The sequence below is a fragment of the Genypterus blacodes genome, unplaced genomic scaffold (genome assembly GCF_046128005.1).
Source record: "Genypterus blacodes isolate CSIRO-AG114 ecotype Tasmania unplaced genomic scaffold, CSIRO-AGI_Gbla_v1 ptg000011l_1, whole genome shotgun sequence".
Taxonomy (NCBI): Eukaryota; Metazoa; Chordata; class Actinopteri; order Ophidiiformes; family Ophidiidae; genus Genypterus; species Genypterus blacodes.
Genome location: NW_027466825.1, coordinates 2,059,643 through 2,071,761, shown reverse-complemented (window position 1 = coordinate 2,071,761; position 12,119 = coordinate 2,059,643). Strand labels below are relative to the sequence as shown.

General features: G+C 42.2%; 1 protein-coding gene across 1 annotated transcript in view; it reads right to left on the bottom strand.

The window, feature by feature from the left end:
- poln (polymerase (DNA directed) nu) overlaps positions 1–12,119 on the bottom strand; it is a 29,977-nt gene that overhangs the window by 13,376 nt on the left and 4,482 nt on the right. Inside the window, exons 9-14 of the mRNA XM_076160710.1 lie at positions 9,915–9,998; positions 9,594–9,689; positions 9,343–9,399; positions 9,165–9,221; positions 8,054–8,119; positions 190–247 (exon numbers count right to left, since the gene is read on the bottom strand). Of these exons, the coding sequence (XP_076016825.1) occupies positions 190–247; positions 8,054–8,119; positions 9,165–9,221; positions 9,343–9,399; positions 9,594–9,689; positions 9,915–9,998 (418 nt within the window). The remainder of the gene's footprint in view (positions 1–189; positions 248–8,053; positions 8,120–9,164; positions 9,222–9,342; positions 9,400–9,593; positions 9,690–9,914; positions 9,999–12,119) is intronic.

Sequence of the window (12,119 nt, the reverse complement as noted above, 5' to 3'; positions counted from 1 at the left end):
AAACAACACTGATTAGCCCTTTGCTGCCACAGACTTTTATGCTCTTCATAAACCCTCTCCACTAGCTCTGTGCTCATCATGTATTTGTGCGGCCCCAGAGACGTTTGCCTCCTCTCACACGCACCCACATTTATCACTGTCTCATTTTGTGGACCGTGTGGGAGGAGTGCGTGTGCGTGTGTACCTTACCTTGGACGTACTGCTTCTTGGTGATTTGGAGTGGCTGTCTTGGCAGGGCCTGGAAGTTCTAGTACACACAAGAGCACACACTGTAAGCCAGCTGGAATGATGACTGCCCTATACAGAAGGTGGTTAAAGTGTTTCAGAGCAGTGGGTCCATTATTTTATGGATATGGGTCTTTTCTCTTTTTAACCCTGTGTTTTGTGCGGATAGATGACGCCTCAGTGTGGAAACCTAACTAAACTGATCGAGCTATAACTGCATGCTGTGGGGAAAAGGTGGAGAAAGGTCAGCGTAGAAGCGGTATATAACTAGAGTGACTCCCAGCATGCTCCATGGGGCTGTAATGAAAAATTGTGAGGAGAGATACAGTATGTGGAGGTGACCTTCAGGTGACCTTCAGGTGTGTGTTTGTGTGTATGAACATGCTTCATTCTAGCCCAGCTTTAAATGAGGTTGTTGGCAATACATCCATACATTTACACACATTCCATATTTAAATTTGAAAGGAACCAAACATAAGTGACACAACATTATAGTGCAATGCCACAATTATTTAATCTAGTTTTTTTGCTTATACACTACTTTTCCACGTTTTTCTGCTATATTGCTGCTGTAATGAGCCCACTTCTTGATGGCAGCAGCTACTTTTTCATCCTATCTAATTACTTCAGCACTGGCCTATTCCTGTCATGTACAGTACACTCACATATGCACACACACGCACACACACCAGGAGTATGTGGTTTCAAAGCCGACAAATACTGTACAACCAAGGTATCAGATGTATATATTGCATGCGGTAAGTCTCTGCTGGAACTCCCATGTAGACATTTATTGTACTGAGGATGTTTCTTCCACCCGCAGTTTCAAATTTCCAAAACTGACAACATTTCCTAGTGAGTAGGACAACTGGACTTCAACTGGAGAGCTCAGGTTGTAGCACGCACACACACACACACACACACACATACACACGTCTTACTTAGAACCTTGCCTGTTAAGGTGTTCTGGGTACTTTCCTGGTAGAGCTGAGACAAACATCCTCCAGTCAACACTGCAGGTCTATTGAGCTCTCAGACATATATCTTAAAATACGAACAGCCTGATGCACACTGGGCCCGTGGCCCAAACCGCATCGACCTGCTGAGGAACCTAAGACCTTGCTGATGGAAACGGACACAAAATTACATATGTGCATTATTTGGCCCAAAGGTGGAAAAACAGAGGGCACACAGGGCTTGAGGGAGAGAAGTAAAGGAGGCTTGTTCTGAGTCAGCAGTTGCACTTTAATCCCTTGTAATACCACCGTATCCCCTCAAACATACACACGTGCACACAAACAACTTAAGGGATGTGGAGGATGTGTGACGTGCCTTGTTAAAGGTTATTACCAAGGACAAGTAGGCCAAATCAATCAGTGTGTACAGGCAAACACAAACTGATACGTGTGCTGCTATTTGTCATGGTGCATAGCATGGATGACACAGGAACACACAGAATACGGCAGTGCTTGGTGTCATGGTGAGCGATGAAAGCATGTTTGTGGTTGGTTTGACCCTACAGTGAGTATGTATGGCTGATTGTGTATCATGGGAAGGGAGGAAACAGCCCCCTGCTTCCACAGTTCATTCATTATTCACGAGAGACAGAGAGAGAGACAGAGAGAGAGCAAGAATGGGGGGAGTAAGAAGAGAGGACTGCAGAGGCAGGGTGTGGACAGGGAGAAACACAAAACACAGACACAACTCTACATGCAAGCTACACATGACACACACCAGCCGCAGCGACTAAGAATAGCTGCGAGTAATGTGTGTGTGTGTGTCTTGCCCTGTGACGTGACAGGCAATTCACAGTGTCAGATGTGAAGGCTTAGCACCATGTCGCAGTAATGACAGCATAAATCAGTACTGGGTGCTAATGCGTGCACACACACACACACACACACACACACACACACACACACACACACACACACACACACACACACACAGACACACAGACACACACACACAGACACACACACACACACTAAAAGCAAAAGCTGTGGTTCTATGAGAAATGATGTCTGTGTAACCTCCACACACATGAATTACTGCTAAGTTCCCACTTGAGTTACTCTACTTGAACTCCAGTCATGATGTCACCTACTGGACAAACCCAGACTCCGCATCCCTGTCTGCCCCTCTCAGAAACTAAGATAAGATAAGAGAAAAGTGTCCCGAGGGAAATTACTGTGCAAAAGTTACAGTACAGATAAAAGTAACAATGTAATGTAATTGCTACAACAAAAACAGACACACACCTGCTCTGTGTGTGGTTTTGAGTCATTATCCCCCTAACTGTGTCACAGGGAAATGACACATCAGTTCATTAGGGAACACTGTTGGAGATGACAGAGACTGAGCAGGAGTCTCGGCGTCGCACACACAGTTGCACTTCCGTTGTTCTATCCCAGAATACAAACACTACAAAATATGCAAATACACACAGCACACTTGTATGCAGTTAATTACAACAGAACAAATATGATAAAACAGGCGAGTAAGCAAGCCATCTGAAATGCGCACATTAAAATGCACACACACAGACACTCACAGATGTATGGCAACACTGATCCATAAAACAGCGGCTGAAATTGTTCCTGTTCCGATTACACCGTGTGTGAATTATATGCAGCTGACACGATTGCTTATGTATTACCTTCTGCTGCACGCTCATACAAACACATATACAAACATAAATATCCCCAGGCTATCAGCTCAAACACACACACACACAGAAACAGACACCAACAGATAAATACTCCTATGTCATCAACTCCAAAAATGCAAACACACACTTGTGTAGTCCTCTCCTGGGCTCATTGACTGTGAATGGGCCACTTAATCATGCAGATGTCTTGTTTTCCTTGTTTCCTCTACCAACACCGTGGTTCTCCGCAACAACCCAATGTTTACGCTCTTTAATGCCTCTTCATGTCCCGATATGGACTCACAATAGCTTGGTAATGAGGCGGCATTGGGCCTGCATTGTGGGTCCTTGCATGTCCACAATGGCCATCCGTTCTGCCATTGAAGACATGCAAGGACCCACGATGTCCTGAGAACAACTCTCCCTGCCAAGGCACCTGTTAGCTCAGTTGACCCTGATAGTGATGTTTTTATATCATCATTAATTGAGCATTCATAATTCTTTAGTTGATGCCTCTTCAGTTGCAGATAATATGCAGATTGCAGATCAGTCAGACACACACACACACACACACACACACACACACACACACACACACAGTCATTTACATTTTCTTTGTGGAAAGGCAGCGATTATGTGGCTCCGGCTAGCCCTGTATTCATTTACTGTATTCAAATGTACAGTGTGTATATATCACATTATTTTGGGTATATTCTTCTCCTCTAAGTTGAAGTTTCAATCAGGTATTTCATTTAAAAAACACTAAGCCTTCATGGTATTGGGCTGGGAGGTGAGTTGGGTCTGAAGGATGAATGTTCTAGAGGACTATGCAATCATCAATTACCCAATGATAGTCGCCTTTTTGGGTGTAACACCAAGTACACATGCAGATCTCCACCTGGCTTAAATGAACATTTGGCAGCAGGGTTGCATAATAAACATTTAAGCCATCCATCAAACAGAAAGCCCAGGTTCAACCCCTCTGTTTGCAAACATCTCCTCTGCTAATGAGTCCCAGACCAAGACACTGGGTGCAGTTGTTGTGTAGCTGACCCAGCACTATGACCTCCATTTAAAGAAACCAATAGATGGAAAAGATTTCATGAGGCTGAATAAAATATCACTTTCATCCCACTATTGATCTGTTCCTTCAGAAAGACTGATCATTACCTTGTGACTGCATTCTGGGGCCATCTGGGGTCATCTAAAGATGATACACACAACTACACCCAACACCTGTGTCCCCATTACACAGTCACACCAACATCACTGTGTTTCTTTTAGTTTGGTTTTATTAGCTGTCAGAACAGCAATCAAGAATTGTCTCCCTTTTGAAGCATTAAGACAGAGATAGATGGAGAGAATGAAAGAGGGGGAGAGAGAGAGAGAGAGAGAGAGTCCAAGAGGATTGCCTTGTTAACAGATGGGGACTGCTATATTGCTGTGCAAGTGTGGGGGTAACACACACAAAACACATACATGCATGCATACAAACAGCTGAATGCTTCCACCACATGTCAGCATCTTTCAGAACTCAAGTTTACATAATGCATCACAGGCTGTGTCCAAGCAAAACACAGTGATATATGACGCCACAATCCTCAGATCAGGGAGTGATGTGTAGTGCAGTAGTTCTATTTCTGCACTCTTTCTCTCTCTCTTGCAATATTGCATTCATAATATGTAATATTGGATGCTCATAAACAAGTTTATGAGTGTCTGTGTGTGTTTAACACTGTCAGGGAGTCGGGGGAGCAGTTCTTTACAAGGATCGGCCTTTGGACAACTTGCTGTAAGTGCAAAATGCTTAATGTCTAAATGCGACAGAGACAACAGCTTTCTGTGCAGTGGGTAACTAACATGAAAATGCTTGACTCACTGTGAAAGAAACTCTGCTGACAGTTAGAGAAATAGCTTCAGCTACATAATCCTTTAACAAAACAGCAAAGCCAACATAAAACCATTAGGGCATTAAAACAAGGTCCTTATTTTCCATATTGATTTTTTTTCCCCACACACTACATTTGAAGATTTTGTTCAGTGTTTACTTTAAGCAATCTGGTTTTAAACTAAGACACGGAGTGAATTGTGAAGGGAGGAGCAAATGTGTGGAATTCACAGGTTATATAAACTCAGATAGAAATGACAGGGATTTTATGGATGGCTGTGATACATGTGGAGAAAGAGTAAGCTGAAAAACAGAATGTGGTGTGAAGCATGATGAGACAAAAAGAAGAAGAAAAGCCCCTGCCAAAAAAAAGACTAGAGTGTTTTTCCAAGAATTAACCCAACCACCAAGCCACAACAACATGTTCTCTGGGTGTGAAACTGGACCGGGAGTGAATTTAATGTTTTTCAGGTGTATGAATCTTAAAGAGCCATCAGGACTCAGCACAAGCTAAACAGCAGAGACAGAGAGACGGAGAGAGGGAGAGGGAGAGGGAGAGGGAGATAGAGCAGTTGGGGTGGAGTACTGCATTGTGAAATCAGCACTATGACTGTTGTTTTCCATCATGCTGCTCTAACCAGTGGCAGACAGAGAGAGAAACATCAAATTAAACAGCAAGAACACAAAATGTGCAGAGACACAGAATGACAATAAAAAGGGAACAGAGAGAGAGAGAAAATCAACAGAGATAGAGAGACACAGAGAGAGAAATTTGATGATGCCCGGGCATACATGCTGCACACATCTTGGTTTTAGCAGATAAAAGCCAACGAGGCAGCGCAGGAAGACCCGTGACCTTCTGCAGAAACATTTCTTACTGAGCTTTAAAAGTCCTGCTTGAATTCAGCAACCCTTTTTTACTGCAGTCTGCCTTCACCTCGGATGAACCAGAGCAGACAAGAGCTAAAGCCCTCTACAGCACTCCTCAGCTGAATATATGGGTGTGCAGATTGGTAGACCTGCCCTCCAACTATAAACCTCTGTAATTGCCTGAAAGCAGCAGGATGTCTCCATTTTCATTCAGACACTAAGTAGAAAACCCGCTCAAGTGAAACATCTTCCTCATGGATCACTTAAAGTTGCAGTTGAAACATCACTGATCTATTTTCTGCCTCCCAAGAAACTAAAAAAAGGTATGTGGACAACTTGAATTCTGAAAAGAAACGAATATCTATAAATACCTTTTTCCTTTCCTGTGCTTATATTCTTCTGTTAAACACCCATACATGCTCCTCGGTGACCTCATAGCTGTTTTTCCTTACTTATACTGCAGTCCCCACAGAAAACTCCACACTGTTATTTAAGTCAAACAGCAAAAGAACCCAACTACATGAACGCTCCATCCCATATGGCAAATTTTGAAAACAAATTAGTGATCAGCTTACTGACTGGCACGTTCTGCAGCCAGAAGATCAGCAGTAAATGTGAACTGCTGGTGTCCTTCATCAAGCTGTGACATCATTCCATCTGCTACCACATGAAATGACACACACGTATTCAGTCATCAATTCGCAGATTAATTTCACTGCAAATTTTTTTTAAAAGCGTTCAATAGATTCAACTAATCATTTACTAATCATGTCGTGTTCATCATTGTTTGCATATGGATTGCATTCACAGCACAGTACACACAGCAAACCCCAAAACACACATACACACATCACACAAACATGCTCACATGTGTGGTGCATAATCAAGATCTGAGTTGGACCAGGGGACCAGAACCGTGTTTAATCACAGCTGAACGACATTCACATACATCATCCAGGAGGCAGAATGATCAATTCAAAGTGTAGTTTACACCAGCCACAAATTGCTAAGTGAGATTAGAAAAGTTCAGTGTCTCCACAGCTCTGTGTGTGTGTTTGTGTGTCAGAGTAATGCTCAGCGATAGGAGCACTGGACCTTGACAGCTGGGTGTAGTTGAAATGAGCTATCGACCGCCCTGTACTGAGCAGAGGGAGATAGACAGGGAAAGAGAGAGAGAAAGAGAGAGAGAGAGAGAGAGACAGAGAGAGACAGAGAGAGAGAGAGAGAGAGAGAGAGAGAGAAAAAAATGGTGATAACCATTCTCGGAGCCTGCATGTGTGAAACAGTGAGGACATAAAGAACATCAGAATTCACTTTCACTTTTTGAGGGGATCGTACAACTCTAAATAGCATACAAGGAGGGAGGAGAAAAGATGAACAAACAGGAACCACAAAATCTGATCCCTGTGGAGAATGGAGAAGCACCTCTTGTTGATTAAATTCTGAATGTGTGTGTGTGTGTGCGTAACAATGAATATTTCATTATGCTGATTTCTTTAAACTATAAGACTCTATGGAGTACTCCTCAAAGCCTGCACCACTACACCTTCTCCTGCAGCCACACTCACTAACCTTTCGTATTTCAAATACAACTGCATTACATGAAATCACACACACGCCCTAATATTGAATCCTAAAACACTGATCTGTTTTTCAAATCAACATCCTTCTCATGTACATTTTTTCTTACCCTCACCTCAGCTTGCTGTTCCATAATAACATTCCAAAACCTCAACATCTATACTAAATAAGACAGTGTGAAAAGATACTGGAGGAGAAGAAAAACAAAGGGAAGACGGGAAGACAACAATGTCAGATTATGACAAACACATGCACACACACACACACAATCTTTTGGAAAGATTTGGGAAGGTTACATAATGATGCTCCATACAAATTGGATGAAAGGCCAGACAGCCTGCCTGGTGCATCTGCCTCAGCAGGAACTCACAGGATTTCACGGTGATAATTAAAGCCTCAATTTACAAAAAAATGCAGCAGTTTTTTGGGGGGGAACATTGTGATGCAATTAGCACGAGGTTACATTCCAAAATTGCAACATCAGGTAACAAAGCCTCAAAGACGAAATAGTCATCAGGCATTTCAGTCTTTGTTCAGCACTATGGATAGCTCCAATAACAAACACCCCTCCTGAGCCTGGAGCTCTCCCAACATTAACACCATTCTTCAAACACAAGTGGATGATTTAATTGATATAAAAAATGGCAACATCACAAACTTCGACAAATAATACTTAAGGCCCAAATGTTTTTATCAGTGTTTGCGATTCATTTATTTTGAAATACTGTTGTCAATAAAGCTTTCGTCCAAACCCATTTTAAGCACAGCAACACTTTGTAGTGTGACGAAAAGTAACACAGGAGGGTAAATATGGAGGGATGGAGGGAGAGACTACTTACAGGGTTTTTGGCAGAGATTCGTCCAGTAACAACAGTCGTCTGGTGCCACGTAGAGGAGATGTAGCTCTGTATTGTTGTTGAAAAAGAAGTAAAGAGAGAATGATCCAATGCTGTTTTCAAATCAATAACAACACATTGTGAAATTCACCATCACCCTCATTTTGCTTATGGATAGCTCTCAACAACCGTAAGGTGCTGCTGCCCAGAACTAACATCAGCTATCTGTATTCAGGCTGTCGTGTCAATTATGCTGTTGTAATAAGTAGGAACCACAACAGCAATAATGGCCTCAGGGTTACTGATAGGTGATGTAATCCAAACAGCAGCCTCTTACCAATAAGGAAACAGGAAGGAAACTAGGAAAGATGACTATGATCTAATAAGGGCTGAAAGTTGTATGTGGTCTCTGTTTGTAGTCAATGAATGCACTTTTCTTTTCTTACATTACCTGCAGTGAAATGCTCTAACGACAGCTGCTGTTCTTATTAAATTAATTACTGATGAAACACTCTTAGTTACAATGAAACACTTGAGCACACTCGGGATATCTGAATCTTTTGCCCCAATTTGAGTGTTAACTTAAACATTCTAATATCAAATTAGAGTGATGAATATTACAATACACATATGACAATTACAAGGGATTGAGGTTATTACTGTGATACAGCTTAAAGAAGCCCACCTGCTTGGTCATCATATACGTCAAAAACAAACATCATGTTATTTTGTCAACACTGCCAAGCTGTAGCTCAGACTGGTGCCAATCTAAAAGCCTGTCAAGTGAATCATCACCACCATCAGAAGCTAAGTATTTCTTGAGAAAGCCAGACAGACTCATTTGCCTTGTTGAGTAAGCGCGGAATGACAAACACAACAATCTGTTTCTCCCATCTCCAATCTGAGGAAACCCGTGTGGAAGGTCAGGTGCAGGGCTACAGCTTCACTCTGCCAGTTTATTACAGCACAAACAGCTCAGATTTGTTGTTGTGCTATCACACTATCACAGCACACACAACAGAGCCTCCCAAGCTTGAGTGCGCTCTCTACAGGAGGGGCAGTGTCATGACAGCTTTAGAGGCATTCCACTGCCCTGCTTTTGCGTGTGTCTCACCTTGCTCATCATGCATGAGAGAATCCCATCAACAAAAGTGGATTTGATCTTATGCACCTGAGGGGAAAACCAAACAATTATTTGGGCCTTTATTTAAGAGCAGCAAAGATATGCTGGAGAATGTCTCTGATAGACAATTATTTTACATGAATTGAGAACAATTGTGATGATAACTGACCTGTCTATAGTCCAGAATGATCTTTGGGAGAGGGTGCAGATCCTGAAGCTGCAATAACTGCAACAAAGACAAGAGTGAGGGAAAAATAGGAGAGGACGGACGATTAACTGTTTACTATTACTTACTCTTACATTGGACTGTTTGCAGTGTTTATTGCACATTCACCACTTTTTTTTTAAGTGGATCAAGATCTAATTGGAAATCCTGTATATTTCTGTGTGTGTTAGTGTTTGTGTGTGTGTGTCTTTTACTGCAGCCTCTGATGTTGATTGCTGTTGTTTGTTGATGGTCTTGGGAAGCTTCCTGTTCTCACAGCGCTCATGGAGGCGCAGCTTCTCAAAAAGAATCTTCAGACAGTGGAAGAAGCCACATCCACCACACACCCAAACATGAACACAACACATACACATAAATGTATGATATTCAAACATCAAAAATCCCTATCCAAGCCTTCCAAGACCTTGATATGAACACATTCAGGAATTTTCACATATTCCTTATGTTTAGGATCATAGACACAGATGAATGCTGATATACACAACACAAACATTTACACACACAAAAGCACTGACCGTTCGTAGCTGGATGTTGCTGGTGACCAGGAATATTTGTCCTGCTGCTTGGTGGGCTTGCTGCTCCAACTGCTTCATCTTAGCCTGAGATAGAGGAAGAGGGAGAACAGGTTTCATCAAATGCAACGAGCATGAGAATGCATGAGAATTAACACATCAACGCATATACAGGATTTGGATCCAGGGAGGTCCGTTATTACATCCCTACATCTGAAACTCTATGTGTTGTGCACCATTAGCAGCCGCTGTCGTGCACTGGGAAACAAGCAACACAGATTTGAATCAACATAACAAGGCATGACAACATAACAAACATGCCAAGGAGGCTGGAAAAAGAGAAACAGAGGAGGAATAGAAAAAGAGACTAACATGGATGAACAAGGTGAGGATAGAAGGAAACAGACATACAGGTATTTAGAAGAGAAACATAATGCGGATGAAACAGGGAGGGAAGAAAGAGATGATGAGGCACACAGAGATTAAGTAAATAAGACTAAATGAGGCAGAAGAAGGAGTAAAGGAGGGCAGAGTTACAAAAAATTCCTTCTCTTGCAAGATTCAGCTCAACAAAACATTTTTTATGGTTGAGTGGCACCCACACACCAACAAACTCATTACACGTCTCACTGAAGGGGGAAAAGACTTCTCTTCAACATGACAAGACAGAAAAAGTGAGCCAAACACTGAGGATGGAAGGAGAGAGAGAGAAAGACATGAGGGAAAAGTGTGGCGAGGGGGCTGAGATGAGAGAAAACAGGGGAAGTGTGACAGAAATCAATGTGAGAAGTTAGGGAGTGGAAATGTGGGAGCGAGAGGTAGATAGATAGTGAAAGCATACAGACAACGTTGAAATGTAAGTGAGATTGGGGGTGGAGGGACTCAGCTGGACAGAAAATGGCATTTGAAACCAACAAAACAACAACAGCAGTTTGACAAGTGTCAAACTGAGAGAGAAGGATGGAAAGAGACAAAGAGATAGAGGAGAGAGAAAGAAGAATGTTGGCAGTGGAGCACAAATTCCAAATTTGTTCTCTCTCACTGTCTCTCTCTCTATGCGGAGCAGGCTCCAGACTGCCTCATCAATATTAGATGCTTGCCCCGTTAGTAATGTTGACACACACACACACACACACACACGCAGAGGGTAAGGCAATGAGCTCATTGTCAGGCAACACTTTGGATAATTTCTTCAAGAATGTTTGCTTCAATAAAAACAAAAAGAAGATTTTCAATTTGTTCCTGTTCCGACTCAAATTCTGGGATTCGCAATCATGATAGAATATGATCGCTACATATGATGCTTGATGAGCACAGAGCAGGACAGAGGTTTAAACAGAACAGTGTGTAAGGATGAAGTTTGAACGATGCGGCATGACAGCATGGATCCTCTGCTTGGTGCTCAGCTGAACTTGACAGCTCAAATAAAAGGTACAGTGTGGGCTACACATGACTATAACAACACAGACATGCATTATAAAAACAAATGTCCTCCTACTATACGCACACAACTTGTGTAATAAAAACGTGTGTATGTGTGTCTGTCTGCATGTGTGTAGGTGGAGGCAGACAGTGATGATCCTTCCTGCAGCACAGCTTCTTTAGGAAAGACAGAGACTTTCTGCTCTATTTATAGCAACAGACCAAGATACCGGGACTCTCTCCACAACAACGCCCCAGCTGGAACTTGCCCTGAAAGTATGATTTGGTGTGATTATCATGTCACTTATTGTCTCCCGAATTGGTTGGTATCTGCATGAAAACAGCAAGTCCTTTGGGGGTTAGAAATTCTCCCCTTTCTTTCCTTTGCTGGCTCTTAATTGCTCTTTTCATATCCTCTTTTGCTTCTTTGCAGGGAAGATGTCTCTCTGCAGCTACAGCATATCTCCCTCAGTCTCCCACTTTTTTTCTCACAGCTTTTTTAACCTAAGAATGTTCATGAACGGTGTGAAATCAAGCTGTGTATTTTCAAGCACAGTCAGCACAGCAGAAGATTAATTTGTGTACTCTGGCCCAGTTCCTATGTTGTCTTACAGGTGTGAAATTAATTAATCAAGAGGGTAAATGTTGCTAAATCTTGGCTATGGAGGATGCATTCATCTGATGCGAGTAGCCTGGAAATATAAAATATAAAATATAAAAATCCAAACACTGATCGGGAAACTTTGAACTAGCTTCAGTATCCCATGGACAACAAAAGTTTTGTTT